Below are 17387 nucleotides of genomic sequence, written 5' to 3' on the forward strand. Positions count from 1 at the left end.
TTTGGGACCATTTTTTTTTTTAAGATTTTATTTAGGGGCGCCTGGGTGGCTTAGTCGATTAAGCATCTGCCTGCCACTCAGGTCGTGATCCCGGGGTCCTGGGATCGAGCCCCACATCGGGCCCCCTGCTTACTGGGGAGCCTGCTTCTCCCTCTCCCCACCCCCTCTCATGCTTGTGCTCTCTGTCTCTAATATAAATAAAGAAATAAAATCTTTTTTAAAAAAATAAAGATTTTATTTACTCATTGGAGAGGGAGAGAGCATCTGAAGCAGACTCCACACTGAGTGCAGAGCCTGATGTGGGGTCCGATCCAGGACTGTGAAGTCATGACCTGAACCAAAACCAAGAGCTGACGCTCAACCAACTGAGCCAGCCAGACGCCCCTACTTTTGTACCGTTTAAGTCATTTTTCCTTCTTTTATTTTTTCATTTGAATTTTATCATTTTCATTTTTTCCCATTTTCCAGATGGTTATCCAAATGCAAACCCAGCCCAGGTTTCAACAGCAACATTTTTTCTTTTCTTCAGCGAAGAGTGGAGAAGGGAGAGCAGCTCTATCAGTATTGTTCACTGACCATAAAAGGCCTCTCTCTCAAGCAGCAGCTCCAGTGGGACCCTAACAGTCACCGTCTGCAAGGGTTTATGGACTTTGGCCTCGGTGCACTGGATGCTGATGAAACGCCCCTCGCCTCCGAAACAATTTTGTTAATGGCAGTGGGTATTTCTGGTCACTGGCGAGCACCTCTTGGTTATTTTTTCGTAAACAGGGCATCTGGATATTTGCAAGCTCAGCTGCTGCGTCTTACCATCGGCAAACTGAGTGACATAGGGATCACAGTTCTGGCTGTTACGTCTGATGCTACAGCTCACAGTGTTCAGATGGCAAAAGCCTTGGGGATACATATCGACGGAGACAACATGAAGTGTACGTTTCAGCATCCTTCATCTTCCAGCCAACAGATTGCATACTTTTTTGATTCTTGCCACTTGCTCAGATTAATAAGAAACGCGTTTCAGAATTTGCAAAGCATTCATTTCATTAATGGCACAGCACATTGGCAGCACCTCGTGGAGTTAGGAGCACTAGGGGAACAGGAGTTAGCAAATATGGAAAGACTCCCAAGAAAACTTACAAATCTGAAAAACCATGTACTGAAGATGAACTGCGCTGCCCAAGTGTTCAGTGAGAGCGTGGCCAGTGCGTTGGAGTGCCTGCTGTCGTTAGGCCTGCCTCCGTTTCAAAACTGTATTGGTACCGTCCACTTTTTACGCTTAATTAACAACCTGTTTGACATCTTTAATAGTAGGAACTGTTATGGAAAGGGACTTAAAGGCCCTCTACTGCCTGAAACTTACAGTAAAATTAATCGTGTGCTAATTGAAGCCAAGACTATCTTTGTGACATTATCTGACGCTAGCAACAATCAAATAATTAAAGGTAAGCGAAAACTAGGATTCCTGGGATTTTTACTTAACGCTGAGAGCTTAAAATGGCTCTACCAGAATTATGTTTTCCCTAAGGTCATGCCTTTTCCATATCTTCTGACTTATAAATTCAGTCAAGACCATCTGGAATTATTTCTGAAGATGCTTAGACAGGTATTAGTAACCAGTTCTAACCCTACCTGTATGGCATTCCAGAGAGCTTACCATAATTTGGAGACTAGATACAGATTACAAGACGAAGTTTTTCTAAGTGAAGTAAGCATCCTTGACATTTCAATTGCTCGAAGGACAGACTTGGCCCTTTGGACAGTTCAGCGTCAATATGGTGTCAGTGTTATAAAGACTCTCTTTCACAAAGAGGATATTTGCCAAGACTGGTCTTATTGTTCTCTAAGTGAGGCATTACTCGATCTGTCAGATCACAGGCGAAAACTCACCTGTTGTGCCAGTTATATTGCAAATAAATTATCAGCTCTTTTAACTTGTGAGGACTGCATCAGTGCACTGTATGCTTCGGATCTCAAAGTTGCTAAAATTGGGTCACTGTTATGTGTTAAAAAGAAGAATGGTTTGCATTTCCCTTCGGAAAGTCTATGTCAAGTCATAAATATTTGTGAGCGAATTGTAAGAACCCATTCAAGAATGGCAGTCTATGAACTACTTCCTAAACAGAGAGAATTGTATCTGCAGCAGAAAATATTATGTGAGCTTTCTGGGCATATTTATCTTTTTGTAGACTTAGATGAGCATCTCTTTGATGGAGAAGTGTGTGCCATCAATCACTTCGTAAAGTTACTAAAGGATATAATAATTTGTTTCTTAAAGATCAGAGCTAAAGATGTAGTGCAGTACCCTTTAAAACACCATTCAGAAAGACTTGAAATGAAAACTTTGTCAAGGAAATACTGGTCACCTTTACAGGATTACAGATGTTCAGGTTTTGCTAATACCAATAAATTCAGGCATTTGTTAAGTAATGATGGATATCCATTCAAATGAGGGACCTAAAATATGTCAGTTTTTATGAAGAATAATTGGTCAACATTTTTTAAAGTTCAACTTACTGTATTTTATAAATTGACCATTTTGCACAGTTGACAAGTTTGTAATTCTGACTTATTAGAATTTCTAATTATGCATATTATAAAATCTCATACTTTGGTTTGCAGCATTGCAGTTACTTGGATCATAGAAAGCTGTAAGTCAGTAGGAGCAGACTAGCCAACAGATGCTGCTTTTGAATATACTACTCTAAGACTGAGTAATGGGACTGGACATACTTTTAACTTGTTCAGTCTATTTTAAAATGAGAGAATAACAACTAAGAGTGATTAAAACATTGACTCTGACAGATAGACTACCTTCCCTAAAAGTGCTTTGGTTTACAGCTCTTAAGAATGTTGACAGGAAAAAAAAAAGTAAAAGGAATGTTGACAAAATACCTATAAAACCTTGGATATAATTTTTACTTACATAAGAAAATTAAGATGTGGTTTGAAGATTAGGCTAACTTAAAATACCAAATACCACAAAATCCCTTTGCCAGGGTACCCTAAAACAAAAATGTGCTGCAACGAAGCTGGGGAATGTAGTCCGGGAAGTACATAGGTGATGTCATTTTCACAATCCATTGTCCTTGGACTTCGAAACACTATTTTTGAGTAATAGAGTGGGTACTTACTTGACCACCGGAAGAGCCCGATGCCCATCAGAGAATGAGGAGAAGCCTTATTCCAGCTTCTCCTTCTGAAGTCTCCTTGTGTTTGCAGGGAGGCTGAAATAAATGTATTTTCAGTGTTGAGTGAATAATGGGATTCACACCATGCAATTAATAAATTAGAAAAATATGGTCAATTGAGACAATGGTTATGAAAATATTTGTCTTAATTATATAATGAGTTTTTTCAGAAATTTAGAGGCGCTTAAATAATCTGAAGATGGAAACATACAAAGAACAATTTTCTCCATTCTCTCACACCCAGAATTGAAAAGATGAATAGAAAAACATACAGGTATATGTACTTTCACATATGGGGAGTGTTTTAAATGGATAAAAGAAACAAACACATGATGATTCATCTCTGTGTGTAAAACATTTACTCTTCTTGTCATTGAATGAATATTCACAAAGTACAGTTAATATGAAAACTTAAAATTGCAGAAGATTAACGACCAGGTAAAAGTTGAGTTTTATTAATTAAAATTCTCCTTAAATTGTATATTTTTATATGTTTGTTTGTTCTACCTCAAACAAAGGCTTAAGTTTTGAGATGTAACCAGAGTTGTACTACATTTTATGCAAGAGCTATTGCTGAGAAGTCTAGAGATTGTGGTTTTTGTTTGTAATAGAATGAGTTTAGATGCACCGGATAAATCTTATTTAAAGGAAGCCTATTTGTAAATCACCACCTTTTTAACTTATTGTTTATATAAATCCAAGTTTTGGCCTGAACTTTACTTAAAACTAGGTTCATATCTGTAGGTGTCTGTTCTTTGCTGTTGCATTTTACTACTGTACTAATATATACTGTAGTTTAAGAAATTAGTGTTTTGCATTATTTCTTCAAATGCTGGATAAACTGGACAAACATGGAAGACACAAATATTTCCTTCACTGCCTTTAACGGTTACTTGCTCTTGCCCTAGTGAAAGTGTTTCAAGTCTGATATCAGGTTTGCTTCACATGATATGCTTTACAGTGAATTTTTAAAATAAATTATTCATATTTGATTAGGGTAATTTAGTTTATATTTTTCACTTAGCACCTTTGTCCTTTTTTCTTCAGAGAAAACAAACATTCTCTTCAGAAACTTATCTTGCCTGCTTTTCAACAAATAGTGCTGAAACAACTGGATGTCCACATGCAAAAGTATTAACTCTAAGTGGGTCAAAGACCTAAATGTAAAAGGTAAGACTAAAAACTCTTAGAAGAAAATAGAGTAAATCCTTGGTACTTGGATTAGGCAACAGTTTCTTAAATATGACCCGCAAAACATAACAAAAAGTAAATTGGACTTCACCAAAATTAAAAACTTGTGCTTCAAAGGATACCGTCAAGAAAGAGACAACACACAGAATGGGAGAAAATTTTTACTAATATATCCGATAAAGGACTTGTATCCAGAATATACAAAGAACTCCTGTAACTCAATAATGAAGGACAAATAACCCAGTTTGAAAAATGGGTAAAGAACATGAATAGACATTCCTCAAAGGAGATCTGCAGATGGCCTGTAATACATGAATATATACCGAACATCCTAAACCATCTGGGAAATGTAAATCAAAACCACAATGAGGTATCCCTTTACACCCACTGGGATGGCGATAAGACAGATAATAAGTGTTGACAACAATGTGGAGAAATTGAAACCCTCATACACTGTTGGTGGGAATGCAGATGCTTTGGAAAACAGCTTGGCAGTTCTTCAAAGGGTTAGTTAAACATAGAGTTACCATATCTCCCAGCAGTTCTACTGACAGGCATATACCCAAGAGAAATGAAAACATGTGCATTTAAAAACTTGTACACAAATTTCATAGCATTATTATGGCTAAAAAAGTGAAAATGCCTAAATGTCCAACTGATGAATGGATAAATAAAAATGTGCTGTATCCATTACCAGTGGGTAATATGGTAGATATGTGTTGTACTGCCAGAACTCTTTTTGTGAAATGACTGTACCACTCTGCATTCCAATGAGGAGTGTATGAAAGTTCAGTAGCTCTCCTTTCTTCCCAGTATTTGGTAGTGCCAGGGTTTTGTTTTGAATTAGCCATCTTAATAGGTGTGCAGTGATATTTCATTGTGGCTTTCATTTCCATTTTCCTAATGGCTAAAGATGCTGAGCATCTTTTGATAGGATTATTTGCCATCCACATATTCTTAGGTGAAAGGTCTGTTCGTCTTTTGCCCATATTTTGGAAAGTTGGGTTTTTTTATTGTTACATATTTTGGATATAAGTGCCCTATCTGATGTATTTTGCAAATATTTTCTGCCAATCTGTGGCTTTTCTTACTTTCTTAGTGTGTTTTGAAGAGCAGACATTAATTTTGCTGAGTTCAATTTATCAGTTTTTTTCTTTTAGGGATCATACCTAGTTTCATACTTTGCCTAACTCAAGGCCACAGAGATTTTTCTTGTTTTCCTCTAGGTATTTTGTAGCTTTAGGTTTTGCATTTAGGTTATGATCCATTTTCAGTTAATTTTGGTCTGTGGTGTAAGTTGAGTTTCATATATTTTTACATATGGATATCCCAGCACTGTTTGTTAAAAAGATTATTCTTTCTTCCCTGAATGACCTTTGAACGCTTGTCAAAAATCGACCACTTATATATGGGTCTACTTCTGGGTTCTCTGTTCTGCTCCATTGATCCATAGGTTTAACACTTCACCAGTACCACAGTGACCTGATTAGCCTTATATGACTCTTGAAGCTAGGTGGGAGTCTGTCAACTCTGCTCTTTATTCAGAAATATTTGAATTGTACCTTTCTGTATAAATTTTATAATCAACTTGAGTTTTACAAAAATTCCTGCTGGGATTTTGACTGGAGTTTTGTGGAATCTAAAGATCAATTTGGAGAGAAATGAGATCTTAATAATATTGAATGTTCCAATCCATGAACATGGTATATCTTTTTTAAGGTCTTCTTTAATTTTATCAATGTTTTCTACATTTCACCTACAGATCTTGTATATATTTGTTACATTTCATGTTTTGTGGTGCTACTATAATGGTAATTGTAAAAATTTGTTTCTAAATGTTCATTGCTACTATGTAAAAATACAGTTTTGTATATTGACTTTGCTTAAACTCACTCTAGTAGCTTTTTTTTAAAGATTGCTATGACTTTCCTATGTAGGCAGTCATATCATCCACCAGCAGATACTGTCTTATTCATTTCCAATCTGTGTCTTGTTCCCCTTCCCCCCACCTTATTGTACGGTGACGTGCAACACAATGTTGACCAAGAGTGCCTTGTTCCCAGTCCTTGAGGGGGAAACATTCAGTCTTCATCACTCATGATGTTAGCTGTAGACTTTTTGGTAAATGGTCTTTTTAGGTTGATAATCCCTTTCTTGCTCATTTGCCAAAGAGAGTGTGTGTGTGTTTAAATCATAAATGGGTCTTGAATTTTGTCAGATAATTTTTCCGCACCTTTTTTTTTGAAAAACATTTGAGATATAATCTACATACTGTAATATTTACCTTTTTAAAGCATGTAATTCAGCAGTTTTTAGTATATTCAAAAGGTTTCCTGCAACTTCTGACATGATCATATAGTTTTACTTTTTGATATTGATAGTGAATTACATTGGTTATTTTTAATGTTGAGCCAACCTTTTATTCCTGAAATAAAACCCAACCTGCTCATGATGCATTCTTTTTATCCATTGCCAGATTTCACTTGATAATAGAATCAATTACAGAGTTGAAGTCTGTGGCCTTACAGTAAATATTACCCTGAATATATTTATTTTCTTACTGCTTTTGAGTAAAAACTAAACATGCCTTAAATGCTTTCATAAAACTTACTATTTAGAATTTTTAAAGAGACCTTTATACATTTCATTTTATAAAATCACTTGGATCATAAAAAGCTCACATGTGGTCTATAGATAATGCCAAAATCTGCATTAAAGAAACCCTCACACACACACACAAAGTCCTAAGTAATTAACATAATAGAAAATAATTCCAGTAGTAAAGGCTTTCTAGCTTCCCTCTCTGAGTCGCTGCTGTGGAATTTCTACATAAAATGCTGAAAAAGGATGCAACATGATGCTGGAGGTCCTGCTTTGGAAGCTGCATTTACATAAGTACTTATTTTCTTAACTACTTGTGTTACAGAACAATAAAAGTGGAAAACTTTTCTAAAGGTATTTTTATTCACATTTTACATAAGATTGAGAAAATGTCAGTTGTCCCTATGAAAGAATAGGGAAGCTAAAGCAGTAGTCTCTCATGGTTGCTGCTCTGGTTGTTTTATTGCAGGCAACATTAAGGTTCTGTTTCCTACATAATCCAGAGATAAGACCTACAGATTGCTTTTAGTTCTTGAGAGAAAAGGAAACTAAGATAGGTGCTCACCATAAAAACATCAAACATTAAAGGAAAAAGTAGACCAGGTTTCTGCCCTTACGCAGTGGGGAAAAAAGACATACTCTTCATTTCAAAGCAATTTAGCTTAATCATAATTGGGCAAAATGAGAGACTTATTTTTTAGTTGTGTGCTTTCAGAAGTAATGTCAAATTTACTTAAAATCAGATTTTAAAAGTTTCTTGTAACCTGTTTAAAAGTGTTTTTAAAGAAAACAAAACCCTTTTTTTACAGAATAGTATAAATGTTTATTTTCTGTATGATTTACTTTGCTGTCCTGTTTTTACAATATAGAAAAGTGTATTCTTTGAATAGCTCTAGTAAATATAAATTTAATCTTTCTACTTTGGGATGTAAATAGAGCTAAAAAAATTATATACCCAACCCACCCCAAATAGTCTTTTAAAATTGTTGAATTAATGTGGATATTAATCTTGTTCAGCAATTTGATGCAAATGCCTAAATACAAAAAGTTGCTTAGTAAGTACTACACAGGAAGGAAAAGTCTTAATACTTTAGATAGCTTCTTGAAAATCAGAAAAACTAGTAGCATTTGATTGCACCTTCAAGTTTTTACAAGCAAAACATTCTCAAGCAATGCCGTCATACATAATCTACAATTGTAATCCAAATTTCACAAACATTTTCTGCACACTGTATATAAATACACATCACAAAGGTGCAATTAGAATTAAACACAGAATATGTACAAAATGAACAAAGTTTAGGTTTAGACCAAAAACGTATTGTAATCTTTTGAAAAATAACTTGATTAGATAATTTTTATCCTCTTACACTAATTTACATTTATACAAATTTTAATTATACTAGACTGAGGTGCTAAGAATGTTTGCACTATCTACATTTAAAGTTATCTACTGCACTATAATTTTATAAATCCAAATTTCAAAAGGAAGATACTTCAATGAATAACGGAATCTTCTTTTGGATTACTTAATTTCTATTGCCTATATGTTGCGTGTTCATATGAACATATATACACACTTAATACATACAACTATAGATTCCTTGTAGGAAATGTAATAATCATACACTAATCATTACTGAGGATTAAGGTACCTAACAAAATGCCTGAATTCCAACACGTTTTTTTCTTGTCATAAAATCCGGAGTCCTATTACTGGCTCTTAAATTCATAAAGCTTTCGAATTCTGAATTAGTGAAAATGATTTAGGTTATTTTAGTAGTAATAAAACACTCATACTTTCAGCTTACCAAATCACTAAAAAGAATGCCATATTAAGCTTCCCTTACAAAAAGAAATCCCACTATAATTTTGAAAGTTTTGTTAGGCCCTTTCAGTAAATCAAGTAAGACTCATACATTGGATTGAGACCTCTTAATTCAAAAGTCTATAAAGAGAACCGTATAGATGAAAAATCCTTCCCTAAATTCATCTATTAGAGCTTCAATGTTCTTTATTTCTCCATCCAAGCCAAATTTTATACCTGATAATTATGTAAGGTTTTATATCATCACTACATAATAACATTAAGTTCTATTCATATGCACCTCTCACTTTTAATAGTACCCGGTAATCACTTTGACAATTTATTATCATTTCAAATGCACACCACCTCCTTCAAAGAAAACGGAAACACCCTAGAGCATTTCTTAGTCACTCCTTAGAGAAACACATTGCCTATTAAGAACTATTTACTGTCCCTTAACACTTTGTTTTTTTAAAAACCTTTTTATTTTAAAAGTGTGCCTATGGATTACTTCCCCTTCTGACATTTCCAAAGTGACAACAGGATGTTATTCCAGAATCTGTGCTAAATGGCTGTTTTTTCTTAAAAAGACAGTGCTTTTCTAAACACAAAATGTCATCTGAATATGTTTCATAAGAATTTGTTTATGTAGATATTCTATCTGCTTAGGTCTAGTGCCAAAGAATGACTGGGCAATGCCAATGGTTCTTTGGCTTTTTCTACTGGAACAAAGTCATACAACACCATATGTTATAAATTATAGTAATTTATAAATGTCCTTTGTCAATAGAATTAGAAGGATAGAACATCTAATTCTTAAGAAACCCATGCAAATTAAAAATCCATATAATACAATAAAGAAAAACTCAATTTAGAAGGGGCATAAACAGATTTAACTGAGATTTAAAATGTACTAATTTCCTCATTTAAAATTTCTCCTCTTTCAATATTATAATTTCAGGTCTCACAAGGACTGAATTAACAATACAATAATTGTGAAACTATCTTCCAGAAAATCAAGTGTCCCTGCACCTTCAATTTTCTGTAGAGTTCCATTTATCAGTCTTTTGTGCAAGAGTTAGCAATTCATGGCACAAGGGTCACTTTTTGCTTTTCCTGCAGAGTTGATGACGCTCATCAAACATCGTCCGAATTCCTCAAGTATCATCCGTTCGGCGGCTGCCTTTGATTTTCCCTTCTTGTCTGCCTGCTCTGCCTGGGCAAGAAGGCAATTACACGTGGCTTCGGCTACTTCCTTAGTTACAAATGTAAATGGCAATCTGAAAAGATTTTTGAGAGAGAAAGAGAGATGATGGCGTTGAGTCACAACAAAAATGAATGATACTATTTCAAGTGAGAATCTGTTGACATTTTCATGATTCACCAGCACGCTGAGCACTACAATTTGTGCAGGGAGCACAGGCACATCCTGGAGAGCTTTAAAAAGTTAGACCTGGTTTTATTATTGAGCATATTTTTTAAACACTGTTCAGAAAATATAATTTTAATAAAATACATGTCTTATTACCTAGACAAGGTTATCTGGTTAACTAAAAGATGTTAATTCTACATGTTGACCAGATAATTCTATAACAAAGTACTCCTAATTCATGAATGGTAGTTTCCAGAGTGCAATCTTTGTTTTATTGAGTGCTATTTTTTCGTGGCCTAGAACACTGCCTGACACATAGAAACACTCCCATGGATATTTGCTGAATGAATAAAATTGGGAATTGAAAGCATTATCTCCTGGACAACATTAAAAATAAAGCACTTTCCCATAGTCCCATATATATTGTTCATAAGAAACAAAAAAGCAAATAAAAATTTTGCATTGTTCCGTCACAACAAACAAAACAATGGGGAAACCAAATGCTGTTCTATACATGGAGTTTCATTCATAAAGACCTAAACTATTAGGTATTAAATAAGAGCAATCCATCTTGAGACTTGCTATATGTAACCAATTCTTAAAGCCTTCAGAGACAAAATCAGGCAACCTAATATAACCACTAACTCGACAACACTGACAGAGGGAAACTGCAGAACAAACAAAGTCTGAAATTTGGGTCTGCTAGGACGAGAGAAAGTGAGGATTTGGGCTGCTGTACAGTTGTACAGAGAACTTCAAAATACAAAACACTTTCAATTAGAGAATATGATGTTAATATTGTATAACTAGTAACACTGTAATAGTGCTCATTATATAACATTTGGAAACTACAGAAAAGCAAAAGGAAAAAATTCAAATTTTTGCCACTCAGCAGTGTATAAACATGACAGTATAAATTGTTAATAATTTTTTAGTTTTGATTATAGTGTATAATTTTGTGCTTTTACACTTTATATTTTTCCCAGGTATTAACTGTAAATATTTTAGTGTAGCAATATCTTTTATTTCCACATGGAGATTTAGATTTAATAATCTAAAGGATTACTGAAAGCAGATGACCAGAAAGGATCCCTTGTTGTAACCCTTACTGAAGTGTCTACCCATTTCTACTTTATCCAGTCAATAACCATTTGTTGATTATATTCCAGTTACAAGAATTCTTCAGGATTACTATCTGAAATATTCTGCACAAAAAGAAGCATTTTCTAGGGGTGCCTGGGTGGCTCAGTCAGTTAAGCATCTGACTCTTGGTTTCAGCTCAGGTGATCTCATGGTCGTGAGATTGAGCCCCCTGTCGGGCTCTGCGCTCAGCACAGAGTCTGCTTGGAATTCTCTTTCCCTCTCCCTCTGCCCTTCCTGCTCATGCCCTCTCCCTCTCTCTCTCTCTCTCAAATAATTTTTTTTAAAAGAAGCATTTCTTTCTTTTTTTTTAAAAAAGATTTTATTTATTCATTTGAGAGAGAGAGAGAGAGCCAAGTGGGGGGAGAGGCAGAGGGAGAAGCAGACTCCCTGCTGAGTTGGGAGCCTGATGTAGGGCTCAATCCCAGGACTCCGAGATCATGACCTGAGCCGAAGGCAGATGCTCAACCATCTGAGCCACCCAGGCGCCCCTAAAGAAGCATTTCTATAAGCATTAGAGTCTACTTCAACTCAGGTATTTGAAATAATATATCCCATTTGCAAGGTTCATTGCATTTAATAATTCCTCAAATTAACCTCTACCAAACTCTACTACAGATCCACATCAGCAAGTTCTGCTGCATGAGGCCCTGCCAAACGCTGGGCTAGACATGCTTTATTCTTCATAGCCACTTCGTAAGGCTGATGGGAAGGATTAAGGAAACCAGGACTGAGAGAGGGAGTGCTTGTCGAATTCACAAACTACCACAGAGCACAGATGGTATTTAAACTCAGCTCAGCCAGGCTTTATGGCTGGAGCTTTCCTACTCCAGAGTTCAGCAGTCTAGTGAAATAAGGGGCTACAATAATAAGGTATGTGAAAGGTGTGCCGGAAAGACAGGGAAAGGGCTACAAGGGCCTGGAAAAAGAAGAGATTAAGTAAAAATGTGCAAAATTATGAATGATGATACTACCTGGAACAGTTATAAAAATTTGGTTTTCTTAAGGGTTTGTCACATTACAAATAATGACCTCATCTTAGTGGGGAGAAATTCAATTAAATTAAGCACAGTGAATTTTAGAAGTGTGTACTATATCTGACAGTGGTTTTCCTGTTACCTCCAAATTCCTTTACACGTAACTAAAGATAGAAAATGCAAAAAGAGGTCTGCAACAATCAAAAGTATGAACTTAATTTTGTCCAAAGAGAAGAAACTTTACCAAAAATAATCATACTACAAAGAGATTAAAATACCGACTTACTTTCCTCCTCCACTATTCAAGGCTGGTGTTGGCCTAGTAAGCAAGTCCGAAATTTGGGAAGATAACTTCGTTTTCGCTGCTGTTTGTTGCTGTACCCTTACTTCAGCTGCATCTGCCAAGTGCATCAGTGTCTTTCTTTCTGGGCTTTCTTCGAAATTCTTACAGCCAACACATTTGCATATTGAGGAACACATTATTTTTGCCTAAAAGATTTACAAAAGAAAAGCTTCCAAATCAAATCCAAAAAAACATTAAGTAGACTCTGTGATCAAATCAGGAGAGAACAGAATTAACTGGCCAACTGACAATAGACACAATGGACATGTCTTTTCCTGACAAATACTAAATGGGCTAATAACTACATATGTGGATAGGTCAGCTGTTCTTAAATATCTGAGAGTGACTACACAGTGTATGTCTCTGAGCCCTTCCATGTCAGTTTTTCCCCCGTCTAAAAGTTTTCCCCGATATGAATAACGTCTGTTCTGTATAAAGAATATGAATGATGTAATATTTAAAAATAACGGTTATCCAGAATTCAACCACCTCAATCAAATCACCATTAACATGTTGGTGACTTCCCACTTAGGCAAAAACACAATTATCACATTAAAGGAATTTCATAGATGCTATTTTCATTATGGATAATCTCCATAATCTCCCTCCCTGAATCCTCTTCTCCAGATTCCCCAAACCCTTCAATAGTTCATATTAAACTAGTGTGTCCTTGTATGTAAAAATATGTAAAACATATATTTTTAGGAAAAACACAGCCCTCATGTACAAATAGCTATCTTAGCTAACAAATACATCAGTCTTTGTTTTTTTTAGGTTGTTTTACAAAATCATATGCTCACTTTCTGCATCTTCCTTTACTCACGCTACGCCTCATGGAATCGCCCCCAGTCCCAAGCCGGCCCCGCCCAGTCATCTAGCATAGACTGAATCCATTATATTTAATGGCTGGGCAGTAATCCCTGGTATGGATGTGCCACAAGTGATTCAGGCATTCACTTGCCTGTTGCTTGGCCTTTATTTTGTTTCTAGTTCTTGAGTACCACAAATAATGTATAAAAAGTTTTTTTTAATATATTATGCTTTTATTTCTATGAGCCAGATTTCTAGAATTGGGCTCACTGGTACATGTATTTTAATAGAGGGGGCCAGACTTTTTTCAATTCTAACGCCTCACATCTCATGAGCAATGTATAAAAGCCTTTCCCATATTCCCTCCAACAGTGTATACTAGAGCTCTTTTTTAACATTTACCAATCTGATTGGGGGAAAGAGGTATAAAGTGAGATCTCATTGTTCTTTCATTTACATTTCCCAGACCTAGTAAATCTGAGTATCTTTTGTTGGTTTCATTTTCTTCAGCGAACCCATGTCGATTTAAAGAAACATACCTAGCGCCCTTTCTACAGCACCTGGCAAGATAAACAAATCATATTATGATGAACACATTTACCCTGCTCCTTTCTTACACAAATAAATTCTCTTTCCCAAGGGAAAAAAATGCATATACATTTTGAGTTCATGGTTTACTATGAGCCAGTCTGAGAATCTAACTAAAGCAATACTTAATAAATATCTAACGATGAAGAGATAAAATCTCTGACATCAAGGGGGAAAAAGACATGCCACTAATGGTAATTTAGATTAAGTGTGAAGAACCCTAAGAAAGGTACTAATAATCTAACAGGAACTTGGGAAGGAGAAATTAAAATGATAGGGTATTCATTTAGCTTTGCTAATTTAACTTCCCTTGTGGTCAAAAAAAGGGGAAGAAACAAGGTTACAAGGCACAGCCATTTAAATAATGTGGATAGTCACTCATCTACTCAACAAGCCCTGAGAAGTGTGTGAAAGGAACATGAATGTGTTATCCAGATGTAGACCAACTGGACCAAAAAAGCCAATTCAATTCAAAAGACCAACAACTGCACACAAACTCTCAAATAAGATCACAGCCAATTCACAGTGAGCCAATCAGTTACCGCTAGTCATAGTTTAGTGTATTCCAAGTTTTTCCATTTCTTGGTCTTTTAGAATGACAAATGAGTTATTAGACACTGTGTGTCCTAAATGTCAAGGATTTTATTATAACAGGGCAGCTTTTTCTCTTCTAATGTATCTCAACCAGCACTGCCTTTTCTACTTCTATTAATTCTCAGATTCAATTAAATTATTGGTTCTTTTACGTTTGCATTTCCTATGCCCTGCATGTACTGACTGTTCAATGCCATACGCATGGAAGGGCTGCCTTGCCCTTCTGACCCAGCTTTAAATCAATTTCCATTTTCTCTCTTTTTGTGGATTTGGTTTTATAACTTACATTTTTTACATATTCAGGACAAATTTTGTATGATATGGTTTATGAAGAAAAGCCACCTATTTCATCAGGTGTTTAAACAAAAGAGTCCATCTTTTCCAACACAGAATAAAAAGCTGATTAATGGATTGTAAGACATTATTTAAGAGACTTTCAAAATATTCTTGATTATATGCAATTTTCATTCATATTGACTTTAGGACTGACAAGAGGTTGTTAGCTTACTACACTTCTTGAGAGGAGTATTTGACTTCTACAATACGTGAATTAAGAATTCATTACACAGAGAATACATGGGGCGCCTGGGTGGCTCAGTCATTAAGCATCTGCCTTCGGCTCGGGTCATGATCCCAGGGTCCTGGGATCGAGCCCCGCATCGGGCTCCCTGCTCCGCGGGAAGCCTGCTCCTCCCTCTGACCCTCCCCCTGCTTGTGTCCCTTTCTCGCTGTGTCTCTGTCAAATAAATAAATAAAATCTTTAAAACAATTTTTTTAAATAAAAATAAATTAAAAAAAAGAATTCATTACACAGAGAATACAGTATACAAAATCTTTACTGTGACACATTTTGTATGGCAAGGGGCACCGAATGGCAGGAACAGATTCCCGAAGCACAGCAAACCCTACGAGGGGAGAATGCCAGCCTTGGTATTACTTTACCAAGTGCAAGGCTATGGCTTCTGCCAAAACTAAAAATAAGGTATCCCTCTCAACAGGAAGTCTGAAAGACTGAAAATATAATAGAAGAGAAGAGCCAATTAACTGTAGGAATGACTCAACTCAAAAGGCTGTCACGAGAGTTTCAGGTACACCAAGAAAGCAATACAGAAGCATAGAGTAATCTTGGGCATGAATAGATTATTATATTTAAGCTTTGAAAATAAAAATAATAAACTTATAGTACTTTGTCTATAGCAAGAAGGGGATGATTTAAATAGCATCTAAAAATAAACAGTATCTGTCATAGCAGAGCTTCAACCACTTTCTCCTGGAAAGATGCCTGACCAATAAATAAAAACAGCCAGTTGAGTGGGATGGTGGAAGGGCAAAAATGGATGCAGTCACTTCATGATGACCAATAACCTCAGCCAGCAATATTCCATATGTCTCCTTGCCTATTCTTGGACTCAGAAAGCAAACTTCTGAACATAATTCAGTTTTTCATAGAGCAGTGCTCTTCAAGAGGACAACAGGCATTTTGGGCAAGATAAATCTTTACTTTCAGGACCGCCCCCTGGAATGCAGGCTATTTTGTATCCATATATATTTTCAAAAAGCCCATGGAGTGCGGTGGGTAGGACTGCCCCTCAGTTGAGGACCATTGCTAGAGCTTCCAATCCACTCTGATGTTATTTTTACTAAAAATGAATAAACTGGTGCCCTGATTTGCGTACTTCCAGGCATAATGATTAAGAAGTATGAACTGATAAATCACATGATGAGACCCAAAGCATTATGTAATGACAAAACCAAGCTATCATTCCTCTGAAGGCCTGCTTGGGAGGCCAGAAGGTCTTCCTCAAACTAGGGTCCGTGCACCAGCTGTGCACATTTTCAAACTGCAAGAGCAGAGTACTTTCCCGATTTTCAGGTAAATTTTTACAATATAGCCTTTCCCAAAGTTATTTGCAAAAACCGGTTCGATTATGTTCCCCAACCAGCATCTCACCTCATAGCATTCACAGTAGTTTTTAAGACATCCTGATCGTTTGCAATTACATCCTTTGCTGTGACGTCGATCTGATTCTCCCTCCTTTCCTTTCCCTATCTTAGGCTTAAAAGCTTCTGGATTTCTGTCAAGGCATGCCTATCAAAACAGATCAAATATCAACTGAAGTTCACAGTACACTAAACACTGCAAAAGGAATTAATTTTCATTGTAAAACAACTGAGTTCTACAAAAATCAGGTGAAACGGGAAGTTTCTGTCAGTTAAATAAAATAAAATAAAAAATAATCACCTTTATTGCTTTTTGCCTTTCATTTTCATGTTCCAAATTATTATAACAATTAGTACAATTGCAGTTGTTGCAAAATTCACCATTTGCAAAGCAATCACAATATCTGGAATATAAAAATCAGTGCAAGTCACATAAAAAAGTCATTGTTAAAATAAATAGAACTAGAAATTACCTGCTTAAGAGCATTATACACTCAGGAAAGCATTTTAGAATGTACTTGGAGACACCCAGTTATGGAATTAATATATACTGACAGTCAACCACATGATCAGGCTCAAATGTCAAGTCACTGCTCCCAGAATTTTGGTTTAGAAACTTAGTTCCAGGATTAACTGTTGTCAACACAAAAGCTATGTGATTTTATATGCTCCCAAAGTACGTTATTTCAAATCATAAAAAAGGAAAAACATGGGCTATCTTCCAGTAGTGGAATCGGCTCCCTTGAACTACAGTCGTGCTTCTTGGGGTTCTAAAGCCCTTGTATGACCAATGCTTTTCACTTAACTGTTTCAGGCCAAACCTCTTGGTTCAGAGCTA

General features: G+C 35.9%; 2 protein-coding genes across 14 annotated transcripts in view; one reads left to right on the forward strand and one right to left on the reverse strand.

Moving 5' to 3' along the window:
• Positions 1–17387, forward strand: part of THAP9 (THAP domain containing 9) — a 37266-nt gene that overhangs the window by 13641 nt on the left and 6238 nt on the right. For 3 of the 6 annotated variants that reach the window (XM_025887256.2, XM_073891853.1, XM_073891854.1), the window contains one exon: positions 469–7324. In XM_025887256.2, the coding sequence (XP_025743041.1) occupies positions 469–2446 (1978 nt within the window). In that variant the 3' untranslated portion in view covers positions 2447–7324. Of the gene's footprint in view, positions 1–468; positions 7325–17387 lie in introns of those variants that run through there. The other 3 variants (XR_003211291.2, XM_073891856.1, XM_073891855.1) reach the window with 3 other exon arrangements.
• Positions 7478–17387, reverse strand: part of LIN54 (lin-54 DREAM MuvB core complex component) — a 63696-nt gene continuing 53786 nt past the window's right edge. For all 8 annotated transcript variants that reach the window (XM_025887258.2, XM_025887263.2, XM_025887260.2 and 5 more), the window contains 4 exons: positions 16851–16953; positions 16560–16697; positions 12560–12762; positions 7478–10064 (listed from right to left, as the gene is read on the reverse strand). In XM_025887258.2, the coding sequence (XP_025743043.1) occupies positions 9863–10064; positions 12560–12762; positions 16560–16697; positions 16851–16953 (646 nt within the window). In that variant the 3' untranslated portion in view covers positions 7478–9862. The remainder of the gene's footprint in view (positions 10065–12559; positions 12763–16559; positions 16698–16850; positions 16954–17387) is intronic.

The sequence above is a fragment of the Callorhinus ursinus genome, unplaced genomic scaffold (assembly GCF_003265705.2).
Source record: "Callorhinus ursinus isolate GAN/ISIS: 27379988/994484 unplaced genomic scaffold, GSC_fseal_2.0 scaffold4, whole genome shotgun sequence".
Taxonomy (NCBI): domain Eukaryota; kingdom Metazoa; phylum Chordata; class Mammalia; order Carnivora; family Otariidae; genus Callorhinus; species Callorhinus ursinus.